Source organism: Pseudophryne corroboree, chromosome 8, assembly GCF_028390025.1.
Source record: "Pseudophryne corroboree isolate aPseCor3 chromosome 8, aPseCor3.hap2, whole genome shotgun sequence".
Taxonomy (NCBI): domain Eukaryota; kingdom Metazoa; phylum Chordata; class Amphibia; order Anura; family Myobatrachidae; genus Pseudophryne; species Pseudophryne corroboree.
The window spans coordinates 39,419,608-39,445,484 of NC_086451.1; the positions used below are offsets into that span (position 1 = coordinate 39,419,608).

At 43.9% G+C, this 25,877-nt stretch overlaps 1 protein-coding gene and 2 pseudogenes across 3 annotated transcripts in view; 2 read left to right on the top strand and 1 right to left on the bottom strand.

Moving 5' to 3' along the window:
• LOC134948346 (histo-blood group ABO system transferase-like) overlaps window positions 1-24,510 on the top strand; it is a 90,479-nt gene extending 65,969 nt beyond the window's left edge. For all 3 annotated transcript variants that reach the window (XM_063936272.1, XM_063936271.1, XM_063936273.1), the window contains 6 exons: window positions 7,518-7,574; window positions 9,471-9,512; window positions 10,152-10,211; window positions 11,846-11,881; window positions 20,790-20,924; window positions 22,467-24,510. In XM_063936272.1, coding sequence (XP_063792342.1) covers window positions 7,518-7,574; window positions 9,471-9,512; window positions 10,152-10,211; window positions 11,846-11,881; window positions 20,790-20,924; window positions 22,467-23,154 — 1,018 coding nt within the window. In that variant the 3' untranslated portion in view covers window positions 23,155-24,510. The remainder of the gene's footprint in view (window positions 1-7,517; window positions 7,575-9,470; window positions 9,513-10,151; window positions 10,212-11,845; window positions 11,882-20,789; window positions 20,925-22,466) is intronic.
• LOC134951510 (5S ribosomal RNA) lies at window positions 16,967-17,086 on the bottom strand (annotated as a pseudogene).
• Window positions 18,559-18,678, top strand: LOC134951522 (5S ribosomal RNA; annotated as a pseudogene).
• Window positions 24,511-25,877: the final 1,367 nt, after the last annotated feature.

The window sequence follows — 25,877 nt, forward strand, 5'->3', positions numbered from 1 at the left end:
GTGTGATGGCTGATGGCCCAGTTTATCCTTCTGCCCACTCTCGAGGGACTGTCATTTGGCTGGATTACTTTGTTCCAGGGTGGACTCATCCTCCGGACTGATTTTGCTCACCTTGGGACTGGGAACCATTTCATTGGCTGCTGAGACCCTGACTGTGCTCTGTTCTGTATACTGATTCTCGTTAGCTACTGCATAATTTAATATTGTTTGTACATCCTTTCATAGCTCCAGTTGTATTATACAGCTATTCTTGTGCTCATTCTAAATAATTATTTGCATACAACTAATTATTTTCCAGGAGAATTCTGCTATAATATTTAAGGCCATTTATTTAGTGTTATTGTCACTTATATAATTATTCATCTGTTTTCCGGCTCAGTGTATCTAAACCTACTGTATGTGCATTTTTCACTATTTTGCAGGAGCAACTTCCCATATACAGGTTGTGGTCATTTATTTTAATGCTGCAGCCACTTCTATTTATATTATGTCTGTTCTTTACACTCAGTTATCTTGGTATTTGCATAATACTTTACTATTCTATGGGTATTACCTGCTCTATTTAGTTTATGGTCTTTTATTTAATTGCCCCTGTTATTTACAGTATATCGTGTGCTTATCCTGTAGCTACACTTTTGTTGTTCTGCTATCCTTGTGCTCAGTATAGCTAAATATTTGCATGCAACACTTACTTTCCAAGAGAATCCTGTTCTAACTGGTGTATGGCCCTTTATATCGTGTTACATTAGTATTATGTCTGTTTACCAGCTCCTTGTATCTAAGAACGTGTGCACTTTATTATTTTGTGGGAGAAGCTTGCCATATGTAATCTGTGGTCGCTTGTTTTAGTTCCACAGCCATTTATATTTATATTCTGTCTTTAAGCTCAGCTACCTCAGTATTTGCATACTACTTTACTATTCTGCGGGGGTAACCTGCTCCACTTAGTTTATGGCCATTTATTTTAGCTGCCCCTGTCAATTATACGGTATACTTATCCTGTGTTATGGGGTTGGGGGGTGGGGGGATGTTAGGCATTTAGGTATAGTGTAGTTAGGGATGGGGTTCTTATGGGGATCCAGGTATGCCTAGGTTGGGGTTAGGTTATACAGGGTGGGGGGTTCTTGGGAGGTTTGCTTTGGGTGTCTTTATTTTATTTTGTGTATTTGTTTTGTTTGTAGGTTAGGGTATATGGGGTGGGGGGGAACGTGAGGCTTTTTGTTTTGATATTCTGATGGATGTGAGTTATTTATATTTTCATTTATGGCATGTCACCTATGACCCATTATAAATCTGGTTCTCTCATGTGTACACCCGAATGGCGCCTTCGGGTGGCGATTAAATTATCAGTGTTTGATTTGGGGTATTCTGTATGTCATTGTTTTTACTATATCCTGCTATTGTTCCATTTCTCATGTCCGATGGCTTGGTGTTTTGTTATATTACACAATTCACTGAGAAATTGTAAAAATAAACTCTAATTACTAGCGCTTTCAAATTTGTATTGCTTCCATTTGTGTGTCGACCTATTGAACCTGTTGACCAAAGACACAGTCGACATTTCACATTTTATGACATTTTACCAAATAGCGTTGACTTATATAACTATACACTGTCTATCCAGTGTCTGTAACCCAATAAAAATGTATTCCTGTGTATTCTAAGATATTTATATTTCTTTTATGAAATTACTGCAAATTACTTTTATAATTGTATCAAAAAACATAATAAGCCTACTGTAGAGCTATGGATATATTTTATACATACCCAGACCAAAAAAAAAATTGTCAGCATGGGAAAAACAGTGAGACTTCCCTCTGTAGTTATATATCCTGTTGGGTGTAGTACGGGTGACCGGCGGTCTCCTGACCGCCGGTCACCTTACCGACGCCGGGATCCCGGCAGCATACCGACGCCGGGATCCCGGCGGGGAGGGGCGAGTGCAGCAAGCCCCTTGCGGGCTCGCTGCGCTCGCCACGCTGCGGGCTCGGTGGCGACCTGCGGTCGCCACGGGTTCTATTCCCACTCTATGGGTGTCGTGGACACCCACGAGTGGAAATAGTCCCTGTTGGTCGGCATGCCGACCATCGGGATAGTGAGCCGTCGGGCTCACGGAGGAGGTCATGTGACTGTCGGTCAGCTGACAGGCGGTCTTATGACTACCACCCATCCTGTTAATGATGATTATTCATTATATATATATATATATATATATATATATACATATACACATATATACATATACACATATATACACAAACAAAAAACTCGGCACTCACCAAAGTAAGCTCACTTATCCTCAACAATTTAATAAATAAATGATGGGGGTTTAGTTAGTGGATTGGTCAATGCACGGAAGCCTGCATACCGATCTCCAAGGTACCCCACCTTCATGCAGGTCCTACACTATCACAGAGTCTTAAAACCTGACTACTTCACTGCTGTTACACACATCATCTGCCTGCTAGATTTAATGTGTACCTGCCACACCTTTATGGCTTTTATAGGTACACTAGTCACCTGACACTGGCTAATAGATTGCTAAGGAACAGCTGAAACAGGTTCAGGATAATAGAGTCCACACAGGGGTGCATGAGAAAGCTAGTGGCCACGGTTAATAAGAGTTAACCATAGATTAACCCCATCGTATACACACAGAGAGAAAACCACAGCACTCGCCACCCCAGAAGCGGGGTACAGCTATGCACTTACCACTCAGAGGGTGGGGTGCATGTAACACAGCACTCTCCACCACAAAAGCAGGGTACACAGCTGTACTTACCACTCACAGGGCGGGGTGCATGTAGCCCATGACCACATCGCTCAAATAAATACAAACAAAAAACTCAGCACTCACCAAAGTAAGCTCACTTATCCAAAGTAAGCTCACCTCAGTTGACCTTCCATTTTTAAGATAAGCACCTTTCTCTTATCTCAAATATACTTTTATATTTTTATTGTTCCAGATATGTTTTTATGTGTTAGTCAGCCTGAATTTATGTTTTAATTGATTAAACCCACCTTTTTTATTCCATCCCATTTTTTTAACAAATATTGTTATTAAATTGTCTGTTTTATAATAAATACCCCCCCATTTTTTTAGAAATACGTATTGCATCATTCTTCATATATATATCCTTTAAGTGTAGACACTGTTAGTCGCTAGTACCCCTACCCTCCCTTTATATCTATATATGTGTGTGTGTGTATATATGTATATATATTTATATATTATATATATATATATATATATATATAGAGAGAGAGAGAGAGAGAGAGAGAGAGAGAGAGATTTATATATCTCCTATATAATAGGCCAGATATGTGACTTTGTGCCTCACTTGCTAACGCTGGGCGGAGTCACAACACTGGGCGGAGTTAGTCAAATTAGTCACAGATCTGGGCAAATCTATAGAAGACTAGGAGCAGAAGCAGATGGTATGGGCATGGCACAGGCAGGGGTGCATACCTCCCAGCTTTCTTCAGCCAGAAGGAGGGACACATGCGTGGCGGAAAAGGGGTGTAGCTTTGTGGGAGGACCCGCGATCACGAGCCATGCCCCCATTTTCATCAGTGAGGGGGCATGCCCAGTTCTCTGTGAGCTGCTGGCATGCCCCCAGGGGCGGATTATGAGTCCGGGGAGCCCAGAGCACTTGAGACAGGGGGGCCCTATCTCATTGCTATGCCTGCTGTGGGTTTGGGGGCATGGCCTAATCGCGGGACGCGTGGCCATGCCCCCTTATACAAATTCCGGGAATTGTTTTTTTTAATGGGATTTCTGCCCCTCAGCTAGGGGTAAATCCAGAGGGGGTGGTCGCTTCCCCCTACACACCCGCACAGTCAGAAGACAGAACCAACACCACAGTTCTGCCAACACGCAGCAGCGTGTGCTGACTGTAGCACAATGCTGCTGCTGTTGCTGGCAGGACGGGGGAGCTTCAGAGCTGGGACAGAGCTACTCCAGCCGGGGGACCCCTAAAACTGTGGGGCCTCCGGTACGTACCCCCTGGGTCCCCCCTTAATCCGGCTCTACTGCCAGACCCCCCCCCCTTTAATCCGTAACCCCTGATGCCCCCTCTCCCTCTGTCTCCACTAAATAGACGCTGTGCGCATGCGTACAGCATCTATTCACTGCTGCTCTTCTAAGCAGAACAGAGAGTACAGGAGCTTCCCAACTGCCCCCCACCGCGGGACACTGCGGCCCGCGGGTGGGACAGCGGGACAGATTCCAAAAAATGGAACTGTCCCGCGAAAATCAGGACAGTTGGGCGGTATGGGGGGGTGTGAGGGGGTATGCCGTACACACAGACGGGCAACGGCTCACTGTGTGCTTGACCCCCCACACCAGCAAACTCAGCAGGGTCTCTCTGGCGCGAAGGAGCGTCACTTTCTGGGACACTCCACGCTTCTTAGCTGCAGTTTTGTGGGGCACCTGCCGCTGTGCAGGTTCCGTACTGCCTCTGTTATCTCCAGCCCCACTTTGCCCTGTCACCCCTGGCCTTGCCCTGTCACCCTTATCCTGGCCCTTTCACCCTTATCCTGGCCCTGTCACCCCTTTGCTTGCCCTGTCAACCCTATCCTGGCCCTGTCACCCCTGTCCTGGTCCTGCCGCCCTTACCCTGGCCCTGTCACCCCTATCCTGTCCCTGTCATTTCTGTCCTGGCCCCGTCGCCCCTGTCCTGGCCCCGTCACCCCTTTCCTGGCCCCGTTACTGCATACCCTCCAGCTACCTTTTTGGCAGGACCAGTATCTGCAGCGCCTCCAGACCCCTCCCCAATGTACCACACCTCAGCACCTTCCCCTCCACCACATGCAGCACTCCACCCCTCCCCAACAGTCTCCCTACACCACCCGCGGCTCCCACTCCCCTGCCCCTCCACCACCCCCTCCTCACCCACCCCTCCCCCACCCATGGCACCCCCGCAACTGCCGCTCCACCACCTGCAGCGCCTCCAGACCCCCTACCCCGTCCGCCGCACCACTCGCACCTGCCCCTCCCCCACCTGCGGCGCCTCCGGACCCCCTACCCCACCCCCGGCACGCCCGCCCCTTCCCATCCCACAGCACCTCTGGAACCCTTCACTCATCTGCAACATCCCCGCACCTGCCCCTCCCCCACCCGTGGCACCCCTGCCCCTCCCCCACCGGCAGTGCCTCCGGACCCCTCCCCCATCTGCAGCCCCCACTCCTCTGCCCCTCCCCTACCCGCAGCACCTCCCGACCCTTCCCCATCCAGGCCCCACCCGCAGCATCTGCAGACACCCTCCCCCATCCGCAGTCCCCCCCGCACCCGCTACATTCTGTACATCGTGCCCTGCAGCTGCTGTTCATGCCGTCGCAAGGGGCTGCGCCTCCTTCACCATCGCACGCCCTTTCATTGTGCAATATTTAACCACTAACAAAGGAATGCAGGTAATACTCCATATAATACAAATATAGAACCCCAGATAGGCATGCAAGGGTTAAGGGGGCGTAGCCCCTTGCGACTGTGTGAAGAGCGCCTGTAGGGCGCGATGAAGCACCTAGTGTGTGTGTATGTGTATATATATATATATATATATATATATATATATATATATATAAATCATTTTTATTATTATTTTTTAACATACCTTCATAGAAGTTCTGGGCGTACTTAGTCATGAAATAAAATTATTGTAAGTGATGAAAGTAGTGTGATAAATATAATAAAATGAATGTCCGCTCACAAAAGAGAAGTTTGTTTAATGTTTTCTCTGGTAATAGACAAATTATTTACTGTGGTGAGCCTTATTCAGGGTTAGATGCAAACTTACATTGTGACTGGTGAAAAATTTGTATATTGCAACCTATTTTGAGTTGGCCGTTGGTTCAAAAATGCGACCAACATAGCATAGGTACCAACAAGGCTCCTTCCCCACATAAATATCACCAGAAAATGCGCCCAGAATATGACAGACATTGGTCAGTCATGGGTAGTAATCCTGTACCCAATGCAGGGGTGAGTAAACCGAGTCAGTCACTGTAAGGGAGAAGGAAACAAGGTAGAGAAGAACTGATGACATGAATTGTGCTAGGAGAGCACCCCTTCCCCTAAGTATGTAAGCTCTCTAAGGAAGGAGGGCCTTGCCTTTGATATTACATACTAAGGGGAAAGGGTGAACAGTTGGAGGGTTGGATGCTTGAAGCAAGAGGGGGAAAATATTGGTGGGTTTGTAAGTTTTAATAAAAAGGTGGGTTTTTAATAGGTACGTCTCGAGGTGGGAAGACTGCTAGAGAGTCTGACTGGATGAGGTTGTGAGTTCCAGAGGGGGTACCTTGAGCAAATTCTTAGAGGCAAGCATTAGAGAAGGTGACCTAGGTGGAGGAAAGGTAGTAGTCAGAGGAGGAGCAGAAAGGGCAAGAGGGAGCGTGGACAGAGATGAGGCTAGATGTAGGGAATGGCACAAGTGGTTTAAGACTTTGTAAGTGAATGTGAGATTAAACTATTTTCTGAGGGTGATAGGGAGCCAGTGAAGCAGGTGGTAGAGGAAGGAGACAGTTGCTGGACTGATGAAACAGGGAAGTCATGAGAGTGCGATTGAGGGTATTTGGTGGAATGGGGAAGGAAGGGGGGTGGATTCTGCAAATGTTCCAGTGGTAGAAGCAGCAAGATTGGCATGTAAGTGGGGAGTGAAGAAGAGAGTGAAGTTTAGGATGACACTGAGACACAGGACTTGGAAGGCAGAGGAGAGGGTGATGTTGTCAGCAGAGGAAGAAGAAAGACAATGAGTTTGTCTTTTTCCATGTTAAGTTTCATAAAGTGTTAAGACATACAAGAGGAGATGGCAGACAGGCAGTTTGGAGATGGGAGAGAAGTCTGGAGAGAGGAATAGATTTGAGAGCTATCAGTGTATAGACTGAAGGAATTGATGAGCTTTCCAATGTATCAGGAGTAGGGGGAGAAGAGGAAGGGTGGCATGACCATAATCTTAGGCAAAGCCAAAAAGTGGGGTGGAGGTGGATACGGGGTAGAGACATAAGGTTAGTTAGTAGTTGAACCATTATTGGACAGAGTCATGGAAGCCAATGGAGTATAGAAGTGGAGAAGAGTGGTAGACTGTGTCAATGGTAGTAAAAAGATTAAGGACGATGAGGAGAGAGAGAGAGAAGACCCTTGGATTTGGATGTGTTCTTGGTGCTTGAATATCACTGGAGTGGAGGGGCAGAATCCTGTATTGGTTAGTGGGTGGAATGGAATGAGGTGAGCTGGTTACAGACCGTACTGTCAAAGAGCTTTGAGGTCTAGGACAGGAGAGACATAGGGCAGTAGTTATAGTATATACAGTAAGTGGTAAGATATTGTCCCTCTCAGAGATGGGGAGCCTGGTGCCCACAACCACTGTGCCCCATCTAATAAGCCTGTGGCTCTAATGTATAAGCAATGTTCATCAGCCCACTACACCAGTACTCCCTGTACCATGTCCACGTCCTTCTATTGGATTTATTTTGTCATTGCAATTCATTTTACTAAACTGAACCTTTCTAATGTTGTTTAGGCACAACTATAAGGGAACAGAATGGCATTCGTTTACTATCTTTTCCTGCAAACAAGAGTGAGTATATGTATTGTGGTTAATATTCTCATAATATTTCATCTTGTCTCCCTCGGGCACATTTATAATGGGCACAAACCAGGGATGTGTGGTGAGCTAAAAGGCTAAGGAGGCACTAGCTAGCACCAAAGCCAGATTTACACACAATATATGAGCCAAAGGGTACATCTGGGCATTATACACAGGTGCAGCAGTATAAACTCCTGGAAATTTGGTGAAAGGCTCTGCCTCACCTGCCTCACCCCACCCTGGGGGTCATTCCGACCTGATCGCTCACTGCAGTTTGTCGCAGCGATCGGGTCGGAACTGTGCATGCGCCGGCGCCACAGTGCGCCGGCGCATGACAGCTTTCGTTACCTAGCGTTCGTCTCTGAGACAGAGGCGGTCGCTAGGCGGGAGGGGGCTGAACGATGGCTTTTTTAAAAGTCGGATTGACATTGGGGGTCATTCCGAGTTGTTCGCTCACTGCCGTTTTTAGCAGAATTGCGATCAGGCTAAAAAAACGGCAATTTTACACAGGGCTGTGCGAAGCTTTTCAGTCGCTCTGCTGATCGGTGAGTGATTGACAGGAAAGGGGCGTTTCTGGGAGGTAACTGAGCGTTTTCCGGGAGTGTGTTAAAAAACGCAGGCGTGCCAGATGAAAACGCAGGAGTGGCTGGGGAAACAGGGGAGTGGCTTCCAAACGCAGGGCGTGTTTGTGATGTCAAACCAGGAACCAAACAGTCTGCAGTGATCGCAATCTAGGAGTAGGTCTGGAGCTACTCAGAAACTGCAGGGAAATATTTAATATCAGAACTGCTAATCTTTCGTTACCAATTCTGCTAAGCTAAGATACGCTCCCAGAGGGCGGCGGCCTAGCGTGTGTAATGCTGCTAAAAGCAGCTAGCGTGCGATCAACTCGGAATGAGGGCCATTGTCGGAAATGGGGCTAAAACCTGTCGGGTTTGATTCCGCTTCCGACAATACACGTTGATCGGCGTCTGAAGCTGCCGATCTGCGTGTATTCCGACAGCCTTCCGACAAGTCAGATTTCTCGATTTGTTGGAAAAAAGCTGCCGGTCGGAACCCCTTCCAACCTCAATCAGTTGGAAGCTGCCGTCTTTCCGACAAGACAGCAGCTTCCGACTGTTATTGAATACAACCCTAAATCTACGTTTGACTTGTCCAACCTTATTCAGTACAATATGGGGGGGGCCATTCCGACCCATTCGCACGCAGCGGTTTGTCGCTGTGGTGTGAACGGGTCCGGAATGCGCATGCGCGGCGACTGCAGTGCGCGACATTGCCTGGCGACAGGGATTGCCGGGTTACGTCGCGTCCTACGAAGGAAGCGGTCGCAGAGCTGACCGCAAAGAAGATTGACAGAAAGAAGGCGTACCTGGGCGGATCCGGACCGTTGAAGACCATTTTCGGGGAGTGGAGAAGAAAACGCAAGCATGTCCAGCAGAACGGAGGGCGGATGTCTGAAGTCAAAGCCGGCCCCAGCATCGCAGAGATCATCGCACAGGGTGAGTATGTCCAGGGATAGTCTACTTTTGCTTAAAATTGTTTTAGCTTAGCAGGGCTGCACAAGTGATCGCAGCCCTGCTACGCTAAAATACACTCCCCCATAGGCGTGGACTAGTTGATCGCAGCAGCAGCAAAACGTTGCTGGCTGCGATCAACTCGGAATGACCACCACAGTGTCTATTCAATGTCAGTTTCAACTACATGTGTGAGTGTGTGTGTGTGTGTGTGTGTGTGTGTGTTTGTTTGTATATGTATGTATGTGTATACAGTATGTGTGTATATATATATATATATATATAAATATATATTTGTGTGTGTTTAAATATATAATTTATATACACCGTATAGCAGTATTGATGATCAACTCTCATAATTGCTTCTTCGCAGTATCTCCATGGAAGATCTCAGAAGAGAAATGATACTTTACAGGTAACATTGTATAATGTATCATTAGTACTCTGTATGAGCAGGTGTTTTCACCCTTAGGGGCATATCCAATTCCCCATGGCTAATTGTCAGCACGGACCCATGCAATTAGGTCCAGCAGTCCTGCGCGTAGCAAAAGTTTTTCATTGCACCCTCAGCAACTGAGAGGAAAAATCCATGGTAAATGTACAGGCTGGGTTGTAACATGCAGGTCATACTTACCGACATTTTTAATCTGTTCTCCGGGAGATGCCTGGAGAGGAGAAGCAGGTGGGTGGTGGTGAGGGGGTGGCCGAGCTAATTATGTAATTAAGTAGGTAAGTATGATGCAGTGTTTCACACTGAGTTTATGGATTACTGCTCGTTACCCGGGGAGAATGCAGAATGATTGTATGGCTTTTAAACCCAGAGCTTTTCACTGCACAGTAAACCTTGTGCTAAATTGAATATTCGCTTTAATGTTTTCTGCTGCTACTACTATCATCTAGGTTCAGTAAATGTATTTAATCTGAAGCAGCCATTTCCAAACAATAGGACATTTATCTGGTCATAGAAATGAATCAAGATGACATTTTTGTCTGCAATGCTCATTATATGTAGAATTGTAATTTCTAATGAATTGTCTCTCTATCACTCCTGTAGTTATAAAAACAGCTCCAGAAGACTGCCTGTAAACTTATTTCAGGATGTGAAACTTCAGAGGTGAGATGATAGATAGATAGATAGATAGATAGATAGATAGATAGATAGATAGATAGATAGATAGTTCCAGCATCCCTGAACCACTAGCCATTTGCACTAAACACTCACCGACTGGTGAGCTGTATAAAACCCCACTCCGGTCAAATTTATTCCATTGCATTCCATGCATGATGTGAGGCCATAGTTGCCTACCCTCCCGTATTCTGCAGGAGACTCCCTGAAATAGTAGCAATCTCCCTGACTCCCTGAATAGTCCATCAATCTCCCTGAAAACACTTATCCCCATTATGTAGCAGTTACATTCTTGGGGGGGGGGAGAAATCAGAGATACATACATTCAAATGGGCTGATCAGTGCCATTTCCCTGCATTGGTTATAAGGTACATTGATCCTTATGACTACATGCATTTCAAATAAGGTTTATTGTGGCCACTTACAGTATATGGAACCTCTTGCAAAACCCAATACACAAACAAATCCTGAAAAATATCACTGTCTTTTCTTCAACACATAGATCTTACTAACTTTGGGGCTCATTTACATTTAGATGTAAGCCATTTTCATAACACGCCTCTCAGATCTAGCAGTACACGTCCGCGCTGATAGGTGTTATTTTCACACTCTCCCTGAAATGCTTTTTTCAAAGTAGGCAAGTATGTGTGAGGCGGCTTTTGTAATGCGGATTATTCTGTATACAAGAGACACAAGATTGTGTATGTGGGAGGGAATATTACATTGACATACCTACCAACTTTGATGAGGGAGAAACCGGAACCCCTGCGCTGCGAAAGCCGCAAGCGACCCAAAAGGGGGCGTAGCTTAATGTGGGAGGGGCGTGGCCTCGGTCGAGTGGGCATGGCTGAGCGTCACAGACCCATTTTTGGGCATTTTGGGGTCGTACCCAGCGCTCCCCGAGCAGCTGGGCAGCCCCCTGCTCCCCCCTAGCATTGAATAGATGCCGTGCGGGTGTGCACGGCATCTATTCAGTGATCACCGGCTGCTTTGCAGAGCAAAGCAGTGGGTGATCAAAGGCCCCCCAAATGCCCCCCCCCCCCCCCGCCCATGGGACACTGTGACCCGCGGGAGGGACAGCGGGACAGTATCCAAATAGTGGGACTGTCCCGCTGAAATTGGTACAGTTGGGAGGTATGCATTGAGGGTGGGAGTCTGCAGATGTTGGGGACGGTCCTTATTTTGCAGAATTAAAAGAATGCAATGGCGAGGTAAGGAGTTTATCTGCATTAAACCCAACTTAGGGATTGATTCATGTGTGTAAGTAAAGCAAAAAAATCAAGCAACTGGACAAAACCATGTCGCACTGCAGGTGTGGTAGATGTAACATGTGCAGAGAGCGTTAGATTTGGGTGTGTGCAAACTGAAACTAAATTCCAGCGAAAAAATAAAGCGGTCTAACATGTGGGCTACATGCAAAAGCAGTCAGTATTTACCCTGCACAGAAAAAAATATAAATGTATTTACTCCCCTTGAATGGCAGCATGGTTTATTCCAGACACAGGTACTTGCCTTTTTTGCTTTACTTACAAGCATGTGTCAGGCTCTTAGTCTCAGAATAAATAGAGAATAAAGCAATCTGTGGCACTACTAACACTGTTTTTCCTTCAAATATTTTTTAGAATGCAATATGACAAGCCCGACGCCCTCAAACCACCGTAAGTTTTTAATATCCAGATGTTCATAGTTATTCTCAGTAACTAAACATGTCGTCAAGTACAGGATTTGGGATACAGTCGCTAGGTCAACATACACAAGGCGAAGAATTAGAAAATGATAATGTTGATACCGAAATGCCAACATTTTCAAAATGTTGACATGTGGAGTCTAGACAGACCCATGTATGTTGGCATTTGGGTTACGCGGTGGGATGGGAGGGTTAGGGTTTAGTTGGGGGGTGGGGGGGTGGGATTAAGGTTAGGGATAGGAGGAGAATACTCACCAGAATGCTGCTCGTCAGATGTCTGCGCAGAAACTGCTCCACACGTAACCGCGGGGACCCAGAAGTCGCCGCTGAAGAGGTCAATGACATCAGGAGCAGGTAAGTCACCGCTAAACCTCCAGGGGCAGTTTGTCAACATTCTATCATGTCAACATTTCAGTACTGTCCACATGATGAATGTTGACACAGGATATACACAAGTCCTAAGATAAATATAGGAAAGCTATAGGTCCTACGAGAGTATACTCACTAGGGAATACTGTAGGATGCCTCCAGCAGCCGATTGGTTGGTGATTTATCTTGCTCCATTTTGTTCCTCTACAAACTGTGATACAACTCACCATGGGAATAAGTGTAATACGCCACTAGTAATCAAGTGTGGGTGGGTAGTTCATACCTGTATTTCCTGGCCGCTGTCGTATGTCCCGGTGTTCCGGGTGTCTCTTGATCACGCATGCTTCTGGACTCCCTAAGCGGTTAGGCAGAGCGGACCCCCAGAAACACCCAGGCAAGCCACCACATGTGTGGACAGTGACTTAATACTGTATTTAGCTGTAACGAAGGGTCACTGTCATAGAACATAATAATGAGAGTACATACATTACAGTTTACAAACTCTATTTAATTGCGACAGGTTCTCTAGTATCTCACAAATACTATAACCATATAACTGAACTGTAATACCTCTGTCCTGGGTATGGGGCTGATGGGTGGTCTTCAGTTTGCCGGCGGCCGGGCTCCCGACGACCAGCATACCGGCGCCGGCATCCCGACCGCCGGCATATTGACAGCTTTTCTCCCTCTTGGGGGTCCACGACCCCCGTGGAGGGAGGATAGATAGCGCGGCCGCAAGGGGCTCATTTGCGCTCGCCCAGCTGTCGGTATGCCGGCGGTCAGGATTCTGGCGCTGGTATGTTGGCCGCCAGGAGCACGACCGCTGGCATAACATACTACACCCGGGCTGATAATGCAAGTTTGTGTAAGTGGCACACTGTCCCTGTACATTAACAGATCCTCAGCTGCAGTGTCTCCCTACACGGTGGTAAAGAACCAACAAACCCCTAACTGTCGTTTTTTAAACACAGCTTGTGACATGTGACATGGCAGTTATGAGTTGATTGGATGAAATACTGGTGGGCCAGTCCCATGGTCACTGCTCTGTAGGCTTGCGGTATCTGCTGCTGTGGATATTTTTTTTTTTTAAAGGGCGTGGCCACAGTCCGTAATTAGACCACACCCCCAACTATGCCGAGCGGCCTGTCAGTGGCCCTGCTTGCTCCTCATGTAGCTGGCTCCTCTTCGTCTGGCAGCCCCTTCCAGCGCTCATGCAGACATGCACATTTGGCTCCTGCTCAGTCAGAACGGGACCCAGACAGGCCCACTGCTGCCACAGAAACTGAGAAGAGAAAGGTGACTGGGGTAGGGTTGGGGTGCAGGTGTGCAGGGCTGGGGTATATTGTGTGAGGGAGGTTGCTGGGTGCAGGGCTGGGGTATATTGTGTGAGGGAGGTTGCTGGGTGCAGGGCTGGGGTATAGGTGTGTGTGTTGGGGTGCTCAGAGCCGGCCCTAACCAATATGATGCCCTAGGTAAGATTTTGGCTGGTGCCCCCTAGCACCACCGCTGGTTCCGCCTCTGACCTTGCACCTCTTTCCCAGCACCATCACCCCTCACCCATAGCAGTCCTTATTTTGGTGTTTGTACCCCCTATATTTTAAATAGGAACAGTTTGCACATTTTCCGCACAGCCCAAAAAGGGGTGTGTTTTTGCTGGCAAGGGGCATGGCCACACAATAGTAACCCCAATTCCAATTACGCCACACAGTACTGCAACTTTATTCACATTTGATCATGCGATAGTGTCCATAATTCATATTACATCCCACAGTAGTGTCACTTTACCTTATAAACGTTACTCCTCACAGTAGAGCCCCTTATTCACATTACATCACACTGAATTGCTCCTTATTCCCATTACACCACACTCTATTGCTCTTTATTCACATTAGACGACACAGTAGTGCCCTGTCTATACACAACGCCACATAGTAGAGCACCTTATACACATAATGCCACACAGTAATGCCCCTAACACATATGAGACACATTATTAATGCCCTTTTACACATAATGTCCCTTACACATATGCCGCACATTATTAATGCCCTTATACACATAATGACACACATAGTGCCCCCTACACATTTGCTGCACATTATTAGTGCCCCTATACACATAATGACACATATACAGTAGTACCCTGTTACACATATGCCGCACATTATTTATGCCATTATACACATAATGACACACATAGTGCCCCTTACACATATGTTGCACATTATTAATGCATTTTTACATAACACACATAATGATCCTTACACATATTCCAAACACTGCTGCACAACCAACCCACTCGCATGCACACAGCACTCACACTGCCACTAACACTGTGACCTCTGCCTCTGCTTGGATATAGATGTGTCCTCATAAATCTTGCCTCAATGCTAACGTCGGGCACATTTTTTTTAATGAAAATGCATCTTATTTGCATTGCTATGTGGTTAGGATGCACAAGCAGCTTCTGCTAATTAAAATGATATGCAGCATGCCTATATACTGTGTGAGACTGTGGCTGTATCTGCATATGAAATGCTACACACAGAATATAGGCATGCCACATATCATTTTAATCAGCAGAAACTGCTTATGCCCCTAGGCATATCAAATGCCCTAGGCAATTGCCTAGTTTGCCTATGGCCGGCTCTGGGGGTGTTGCCGCCAGAAGTCAGTGCCTCACCAGTCACTGACCTCACTGCATGTCACTGGAAAGTAGAAAAAACTCCTAGGAGAACGTTGGGCTCTGTCCACTTCCAGCAGTGATTCATGGTTAAGCAGTGGCGCACCCAGGGGGGGGTTTCTGAGCGCCCAGAAACCCCCCTCCACCCAAAAAATAAATTAAAAAATTATTATTATTTATTATTTATTTTTTTGCTGCATGAGTATTATTAATGGCTGTCTGGCGTCCTCTGCAGCCTGCTGTCTTCCTGGTGGCACTTGTAAGTGTTTAATAAAAGTTTACTTTATTTTAATTATAGTACATACAGTATATATCCATGTGCATGCATATATATGCACATGTATATAAATACATATAAACACACACACACATGATATATATACATGTGTGTGTATATATATACGTGTAGTGTGTGTGTATATATATATATATATATATATATATATATATATGTGTAAAAAATAGGAGTACAGCGCCACATGTGAGGGAAAACAATACCTGAAATTGAATATATTTATATGTAAAAAACACTCCCTTGTAGGTAATAGGGTGTCAGCCGTCCTCTAAGCAGTTTTACAGCATTGGTGAGATGCTGTATGGAGTTAAATGAATATGGATAGATAGGGGTACTGGCGACCGGCTGGTGTTTTTATTTACAAAAAATATTTAGCGGACTCGAGTATCAAATATAAAGGACTGGAATAAGAAAAAAACTCCTTTTTATATAAAAGAGAAATAACAATTTATTTTATCAATAATAAAAAATATTTAACAATTGCTTTCTAAAAAATACATACAAAACCGATTCCTCTACAATTGTAAAAAATGTATTAAAACGGATTATATAGTAAAAAGCAGTTGTATAAAAATATTTTAAGACGTATAATGAAAAGGAATAAAAATATTTTCTAAAAAGTTAGTAGTTAGTAAAAAGCAGCTTAACTTTGGGTAGAGGGTCATACAGGAGATCCCAACGCGTTTCGTCTGTCTGACTTCATCAAGGGGTAGTGACTCAATGATCCTAGTGGGCTTAAATACCCACTGATAAGGTGCTAATGGCTATGACATCACTTCCTGTCAATTGGTAATGGGAAGGTATAAACTACATACAAATTATATTTATAACACATATAACAATGATGGAGCAGTGAAATGAAAGACATGGGGAGGCTTCCCATGTATACAGAACATAAAAACGAGTATTATAACGTTATTTGATGTTTAAAACAGAAGTTTGAGGTAAAATAGCGCACTTCCGCCACACTTCCGGTTTTTGCCAGTCTGTAGTGCGCATGCGCAGATGCCCCACTTCCGGTTTCGCGTCTCCGGAGTGCGCATGTGCAGCCGCCGCACTTCCGGTTTTCGCGTCACATTGAACGAGTGTATTCAGGGCTTCATGCCCCACTTCCGTCCTGGCAGTTCTGACGTTTTTTGTCCCCACTTCCGGTTTAGCATGTCCGGAATCACATGGTGCTCAGTCTTGCTGTGAGGGAGTTTGGGAGAGTTCCTTTTTTGAACGGCGGCCATTTTAATGAAGTCCATAGGGGCGGACATGTATTCTCCATACAAATTTCCCATTGACATGAAATAAAGGGAAATAGAAATTCATTAATATCGATGTGCTTTGGAAAACGAGTCTTAGTGCATTTCTAGCATAGAGTATGTTAACTAACCACTCTTAACATGTAAGGCAATATATTTGGATAAATAAATCACATTTTATTAGTGATAATTTGCAGAAGGAAAAACGGACATTTAAATCTAGTTATAATGTCATATAGTGTTCAGAGGCAAAAAATGGCTATTCTTGAGTCTACTTGATTTATATCTTAGATATGATATGTGCACTTGTGAATATATCTATATGTATTAGTGCATATATCTAATCATGTGCTTTTATTATTAAATAAATAATGGTCTATGCTAAATTAGGTGCTCAATTGGTAAGAAAAACAAACGTACAAAAATGGAACACATTTAGACACATTAGTGTTTACAAACCATTTTTTACAGTACTTTAGCTTCCCAAGCGGTCACCCTCTTGGTACTGTTAAAGCCCAACACTGCTTAGCTTCCAAGATCGGACGGAATTGGGCGTGGAGCCAGTGTGGTATGACTGTATCTTATTGGCTATAAAAAACACGCTCATTCCTGTGTCAAGTATTTTTATTTTTGTGTTCATATGTACAATTAGTTAAAAATAGGTGTAGTAAAATCGTAGAATGAGTTGTGATGATAAAAAAAAAAAAAAAAAAATGACCTTATAGGAAGGGGGCGATTTCATACCCCTCATTAAATCCTGCTGGGTGCATCGTGTTGAGCTGGTAAATCCAAAACATCTCTCTTTGGGATAGTTTATTCGCCAAGTCTCCGCCTCTTTCTCCAATTTGTACGTGTTCTATTGCTTTGAAGGATAAATCTTCTGGATTTGAGTTATGTTCCAAAAGGAAATGTCTGTAGATAAGATGGGTATCGAGCTTGTTCTTGATGCTCCTGATGTGTTCCTGGATTCTTAGTTTGAGTGTGCGCTTCGTTTTCCCCACATATTTTTTCTTACATGTGCATTCCAATAAATAGATGACTGAGCTGCTGTTGCAATTGAGAAATTCCTTAATCTTGAATTCTTTAGCCTCTCCGGAATCCGAAAAGGTTTTCCTGTTTGGGTTTAAAAATTTGCAAATGTTGCAACGTCCGCATTTGAATGCTCCCGTGCACTTCATAAATGTTTGGGTGGTTCTTTCTTTGTTGGTATTGCCTAGCATGCTCGGTGCGAGGTGGTCTTTAAGACTTTTAGATTTGTTAATCAACATGAGAACCATATCAAAACATCTCTCAGGGAACATTGGAAAATCTTGCGTATGGACCCTGTACTAAAGGAAATTCTGCCGGAAAAACCACAGATAGTGTTCCGTAAATCTAAAAGTCTTAAAGACCACCTCGCACCGAGCATGCTAGGCAATACCAACAAAGAAAGAACCACCCAAACATTTATGAAGTGCACGGGAGCATTCAAATGCGGACGTTGCAACATTTGCAAATTTTTAAACCCAAACAGGAAAACCTTTTCGGATTCCGGAGAGGCTAAAGAATTCAAGATTAAGGAATTTCTCAATTGCAACAGCAGCTCAGTCATCTATTTATTGGAATGCACATGTAAGAAAAAATATGTGGGGAAAACGAAGCGCACACTCAAACTAAGAATCCAGGAACACATCAGGAGCATCAAGAACAAGCTCGATACCCATCTTATCTACAGACATTTCCTTTTGGAACATAACTCAAATCCAGAAGATTTATCCTTCAAAGCAATAGAACACGTACAAATTGGAGAAAGAGGCGGAGACTTGGCGAATAAACTATCCCAAAGAGAGATGTTTTGGATTTACCAGCTCAACACGATGCACCCAGCAGGATTTAATGAGGGGTATGAAATCGCCCCCTTCCTATAAGGTCATTTTTTTTTTTTTTTTTTTTTTTTTTTTTATCATCACAACTCATTCTACGATTTTACTACACCTATTTTTAACTAATTGTACATATGAACACAAAAATAAAAATACTTGACACAGGAATGAGCGTGTTTTTTATAGCCAATAAGATACAGTCATACCACACTGGCTCCACGCCCAATTCCGTCCGATCTTGGAAGCTAAGCAGTGTTGGGCTTTAACAGTACCAAGAGGGTGACCGCTTGGGAAGCTAAAGTACTGTAAAAAATGGTTTGTAAACACTAATGTGTCTAAATGTGTTCCATTTTTGTACGTTTGTTTTTCTTACCAATTGAGCACCTAATTTAGCATAGACCATTATTTATTTAATAATAAAAGCACATGATTAGATATATGCACTAATACATATAGATATATTCACAAGTGCACATATCATATCTAAGATATAAATCAAGTAGACTCAAGAATAGCCATTTTTTGCCTCTGAACACTATATGACATTATAACTAGATTTAAATGTCCGTTTTTCCTTCTGCAAATTATCACTAATAAAATGTGATTTATTTATCCAAATATATTGCCTTACATGTTAAGAGTGGTTAGTTAACATACTCTATGCTAGAAATGCACTAAGACTCGTTTTCCAAAGCACATCGATATTAATGAATTTCTATTTCCCTTTATTTCATGTCAATGGGAAATTTGTATGGAGAATACATGTCCGCCCCTATGGACTTCATTAAAATGGCCGCCGTTCAAAAAAGGAACTCTCCCAAACTCCCTCACAGCAAGACTGAGCACCATGTGATTCCGGACATGCTAAACCGGAAGTGGGGACAAAAAACGTCAGAACTGCCAGGACGGAAGTGGGGCATGAAGCCCTGAATACACTCGTTCAATGTGACGCGAAAACCGGAAGTGCGGCGGCTGCACATGCGCACTCCGGAGACGCGAAACCGGAAGTGGGGCATCTGCGCATGCGCACTACAGACTGGCAAAAACCGGAAGTGTGGCGGAAGTGCGCTATTTTACCTCAAACTTCTGTTTTAAACATCAAATAACGTTATAATACTCGTTTTTATGTTCTGTATACATGGGAAGCCTCCCCATGTCTTTCATTTCACTGCTCCATCATTGTTATATGTGTTATAAATATAATTTGTATGTAGTTTATACCTTCCCATTACCAATTGACAGGAAGTGATGTCATAGCCATTAGCACCTTATCAGTGGGTATTTAAGCCCACTAGGATCATTGAGTCACTACCCCTTGATGAAGTCAGACAGACGAAACGCGTTGGGATCTCCTGTATGACCCTCTACCCAAAGTTAAGCTGCTTTTTACTAACTACTAACTTTTTAGAAAATATTTTTATTCCTTTTCATTATACGTCTTAAAATATTTTTATACAACTGCTTTTTACTATATAATCCGTTTTAATACATTTTTTACAATTGTAGAGGAATCGGTTTTATATGTATTTTTTAGAAAGCAATTGTTAAATATTTTTTATTATTGATAAAATAAATTGTTATTTCTCTTTTATATAAAAAGGAGTTTTTTTCTTATTCCAGTCCTTTATATTTGATACTCGAGTCCGCTAAATATTTTTTGTAAATAAAAACACCAGCCGGTCGCCAGTACCCCTATCTATCCATATTCATATATATATGTGTATTCATGTTTAATATGCTATGTATATGTGTGTGTGTATATATATATATATATAGCTGTATATACGGTATATATATATATATATATATATATATAATATGTGTGTGTAGATATGTGTGTAGATATGTGTGTGTATGTATATATATATATATATATATATATATATAGCAATAGTTTCACAGGCGGCACTCGAGCAGACTCAGCAACAATATTAAATCAAGTCATTTATTGTAGCCAACATGTTTCGGGGACAGCGCCCCGTCCTCAGGGCCAGACTTGTCCCCTACTGGACCTCTAGTGACAGGGAAATGATAGAGGTGCATGACACCATGAACGGGGGGGTGTCTTCAACATTTTCGGGGAGGCTGTGTGGTCACACGCAGCCGTTTCAACTAAAAAATGGCGGTGGGCCTCCTGTTGTCGCAGCCAAGCTGTGCCGGCAGGAGTCTTCCAGAATTTCTGTGATCCTGCTGTAATTGCGGCGCGATCGCAATTACAGAGTGATCGCACTGTTTGGGTGGTGGCCTACACACGGGGCAGCAGTTCTCTGTGATGGGCGGCCCTCAGCATGCAAAAAAAGGATTGTAAGTTCTGCTGTTTAACAGAATTTACAATCCTTACTGAATGAGGTCCTATGTTTCTATGTAAAGAGGTTGAAAAGTAAACTAAACCTATTTGAACTGACACTGAGTTTTCTTCCCAGGAGAGCAGATGTGCTGATGGTAACGCCTTGGTTTGCACCTATTGTTTGGCATGGAACGTTTAACAGAGATATACTGAATGCGCAATTCCATCAGATCAATGTCCGCGTTGGTCTAACTGTGTTTGCTATTAAAAAGTAAGTTCTAGGAGTCAGTGTCGGACTGGGGCATGTAGGGCCCACCGGGGGAATGCAGTGGTAGGGGTCCATGTTAGGGGTGTGGCCAGTCTGCAGAGGGGGTGTGGCCTTCCACCTCATTGGTTTGACTAACCATTAGAGAGTTCAAGGTCTGGGCCCCTTCATAAATATATACAATAAATTCAGCTGCTGCATGCATGATAATGTACCAGATTAATAACAGCAATGCACTGTAGAATATACACCATAGTCCAGTATAAGGGAACATATGTATAATGTATAATTCAAGTACATAGTCTGGAACCTGATCCTTAGAGCAGGAGGTGGGCCCCCAGGTAGTGGGGCCCACCGGTGGATTACCCTGTACCCCTGTGGGCCAGTCCAAGCCTGATAGGAGTACTGATAGGTAAATAAGTGTTACAATATGAAGGATTTTATACAACAATTTCCTCCTCTTTTTCTTTGGGGAATACCCACTTTTGGATACCCCTGATACAGCAGATAGGGGAGTAGGTCAGGTTCCGGATAATCTCACATCCTGATTTTATCTCCCCTTTCCTCCAAGAATGCCAGACAAGTTACAGAAACTCTGGGCATGCAGAGTCCTATGTGGCAGAAGGGATGATGTAAGCTCAGTGCGTATTCATTTATTTTTTTAGTATGCAGTGGCGCACGCAGGGGGGGTTTCGGAGTACCTAGAAGCCCTCCTGCAAGGCTGATTCATACCACAGTTTTGTCTGTTTTTTTTCCTTGTGAGACGGAGAGCTTAGTCTCTGTTTCTTCTGGCTGCCGCAGCCCATGTGCTGCCTTCAGAGCTCCGAACAGCCTAGATCTTTCTGTGATATGTTCATGGCATATTTGGCCCCATTTTCGTCACAAGCACGTGGATCGGCAGCTATTCTGCCGATCCACATGCTTTTCGACAAGTCAAATTCCTCGACTTGTCAAATAATTTGGGGTTAGATTGAATAAGTCGGAACCCCTTCCGACCTAAAAAAGTCGAAAACTGCCGTCTTTTCGACAGATGGCAGCTTTCGACTTCAATTGAATATACCCCATAGGCTGTGTTTGAAAAATGACAGTAAGGAGCTGGTTGGTTGATACTTTTTCTCCATCCAAGGCTTAATAAATATGTAGACTAAAGGCTTGCCATTCAATTTTTTCTTGCAAATTCTTAAATTAACCATGTCACATTACTTTTAATATTGCTTTATTATCACCTAAAGATATCCCTTACCACATTTTCTGTGTTAGCACTACATTGTCGGGATGCGGTTAGCATAACGGCGTTGGGATGCTGGCAGTCGGAAAGCCGACACTGGTCGGAAATGCCAATGCCGGGATCCTCATCAACTATGTTACTATGTTACCTTCCAGGTGTCTGGTTCCTACACATCGGGATGCTGCTGTCAGTATTCTGACCTCCGGCATTCCAAACGGCAGGATCCCGATACCATCCCACATTGTTTTTTCCTAAAAATATGACATTATGTATTTTGTTTTATAACACACTATCATTTGCTTTATTTTGTTCTCTTTTAGATACATAATGTTTTTAAAAACATTCATTGAAACGGCTGAAAAGTTCTTCATGGTGGGCCACAAGGTCAACTATTACGTGTTCACCGATCATGCCAACGACACCTTTAATTTCACTCTTGCCGAGGGGAGACAACTGGTCATTCTGGGAGTACCCGCCTACAAAAGGTGGCAGGATGTCACCATGAGGCGGATGGAGATGATACGAGACTTTGCTACGAAGCGGTTTATCAATGAAGTAGACTACTTGGTGAGCGTGGACGTAGACATGGCTTTCTACGATGATGTTGGGGTGGAGATCCTAAGTAACGTCTTTGGGGCTTTACATCCAGGTTTCTTTATGGCATCGAATAAGCAGTTTACCTACGAGCGAAGGCCACAATCCGTGGCCTACATTCCATCTGGTTTTGGTGACTTTTATTATGCTGGAGGAAATTTCGGTGGTATCATAGAAGAGGTCATCAAATTGACAAATTACTGCCACAATTCCATGATGATGGACAAAGAGAAAAACATTGAGGCTCTTTGGCATGATGAGAGTTATTTAAACAAATATTTTTTATCCCACAAGCCAACAAAAATCCTCTCTCCCGAATATATTTGGAACGATTACTATGGATCTCCGGCTGCTTTAAAAACCAAGAGGTTTGCTGGTATAGAGAAAAATTACAATGAAGTCCGATTCAGATGAGAACTCAATGACCAAGAGATAAAAAAAAGCTTCTAATGCATGATCGCTATGACAGAGGGTGGAAATAGGAATTTTTTTATTTATGTTCCTCCAGTAGACCAAAAGACTGCTCATGAGCTATTCCTCAATTGTACAATGAAAAATCACAGATGCCATTTTTTGTGTGTATTTATTTAATATTTTTATAGGTCCCCTCTAATATTATGCCCCTTGTACAATTTGTCTGCACATTTTGATCCACCCAGTTAGATTTATTGTAGCTTCTACCATGGAAAAGTGGAGGTGTTTACCATTGCAAACAATAAGATTCTAGCTAACATTTATCTAGTTCAGTCTAGAAAATGATATCTAAGATCTGATTGGTTGCTTTGGGCGCTAAACAGGGGGCGTCATTCAGATCTGGGGATAGGGGGGATTGCACATCAGCATCACACCTTGCTGAATCGGTAAGCCGGTCCCTCATCCAGCACCATCTTCCCAGAGGTATTCAGGAAGTTAGAACATTTGCACTAGGGAGCACAGGGAAGATGGCGCCGTGGAGGAGGAGGGAACCGCTTCCCGGAACAAGGAAAGTATACTGGATGGGCGGCCCTCTTACATGCCTAAATACTTAGTACCCGGTACCCCATGCCCTCTCTTGGCACCAATGAACATAATTTAGCATTTATGATGCTTGCAATGTCCAAGGTAGAGAGAGAACTACAACGTAGATCTTTGGGGCAGTTACACACTAGGCCCAGAAAGTTCCAGCATGCACTTCCGGCTGTAAGAAATTGCAGGACTTGTTGTAGCCAAGCCTGTGGTCATATGCCAATGGGAATATCAGGCTCCCTCTGTAGAAAAAGATATTTGGGGCGCATGGGGAATTCAAGAACTTGGGACATATGTTAACTTGTATACAGTGTATTGTAGTGAGAGGAGCATGTGGGGCAAATGTCGTGCTTTGTAGCGCACAGTGACTCTTCATGGCGCCGTGCATAGTGATTTGGACTTTAAAAAAAAAAAAATTCTCGGATGGGGGCTTGGCACCTCCCAGATTTGGCAAAGCCCGGGTTGATGATTCAACGGCCCTGTGCGCTAAACTGTATATCTTTCTTACATTTGATCACAGGCTAAACACACAAAGTCATATAAAGGTCAACAAAGCCCATGAAAATAGAGGAGAAAGCAAACCCAGCTGAATATCAGGACTTTATTCAACATTTGAATGTTTAGTTTTGACTGTTTATCAAATTGGCGTGACTTGTTATTGCTTAAAAAGGAAGGCGTACAGTACTTTATGATTATTTTTATACAGTTAATTTTATATTGCAAATTACATGTTTCTTAATAAAGGTTGCTCATTGTATAAATAAAGTAAGGTTTAACAATAAAACTTTATTTGAAAAAAAAATTTATATAAAATATTTGACTGCAGGGGAAAAAAAACTCTCATTAATTTTGTGGTATCTCAAAGAGTAGGGTATTTTTTTATATGTAAGGACACTCCTGAGTGGGTGTGGTTCACCACACTTAGGCTGACAGTGTCTAGGTCGACCACTATTGGTCGATAGTAACTATGTCGACACCTGAAATACAGTGCATCCAGAAAGTGTTCACAGCGCTTCACTTTTTCCACATTTTGTTATGTTATAGCCTTATTCCAAAATGGAATAAATTCTTTTCCCTCAAAATTCTACACCCAATTCCCCATAATGACAATGTGAAAAAAGTTTTTTTGAGATTTTTGTAAATTTATTAAAAATAAAGAACTATGTACAGACTCTGCCATGAAGCTCAAAATTTAGCTCAGGTGCATCCTGTTTCCACTGATTATCCTTGAGATGTTCCTACAGCTTAATTGGAGTCCACCAGTGGTAAATTCAGTTGATTGGACATGATTTGGAAAGGCACACACCTGTCTACAGTATATAAGGTCCTACACTTGACAGTGCACGTCTGAACACAAGCCAAGCATAAAGTCAAAGGAATTGTCTTTAGACCTCCGAGACAGGATTGTCTTGAGGCACAAATCTGGGGAAGGGTACAGAAATGTATCTGCTGCTTTGAAGTGCCCAATGAGCACAGTGGCCTCCATCTTCTGTAAATGGAAGATGTTCAGAACCACCAGAAATCTTCCTAGAGCTGGCTGGCTGTCTAAACTGAGCAATTGGGGGAGAAGGTCCGTAGTCAGAGAGGTGACCAAGAACCTGATGGTCACTCAGTCAGAGCTACAGCATTCCTCTATGGAGAGAGGAGAGCATTCCAGAAGGACAACAATCTCTGCAGCAATCCACCATTCAGGCCTGTATGGTAAAGTGGCCAGACGGAAGCCACTCCTTAGTAAAAAGCACATGGCAGCCTGCCTGGAGTTTGCCAAAATGCATCTGAAATTCTCTGGTCTGATGAGACACAGATTGAACTCTTTGGCGTGAATGCCAGGCGTCATGTTTGGAGGAAACCAGGTACCACTCATCACCAGGCCAATACCATCCCTACAGTGAAGCATGGTGGTTGCAGCATCATGCTGTGGGGATGTTTTTTGGTGGTAGGAACTGGGAGACTAGTCAGGGTAGAGGGAAAGATGAACGCAGCAATGTACAGAGACATCCTGGATGAAAAACTGCTCCAGAGCACTCTTGACCTCAGACTGGGGCGACAGTTCATCTTTCACCAGGACAACGACCCTAAGCTCACAGCCAATATATCAAAGGAGTGGCTTCAGGGCAACTCTGTGAATGTGC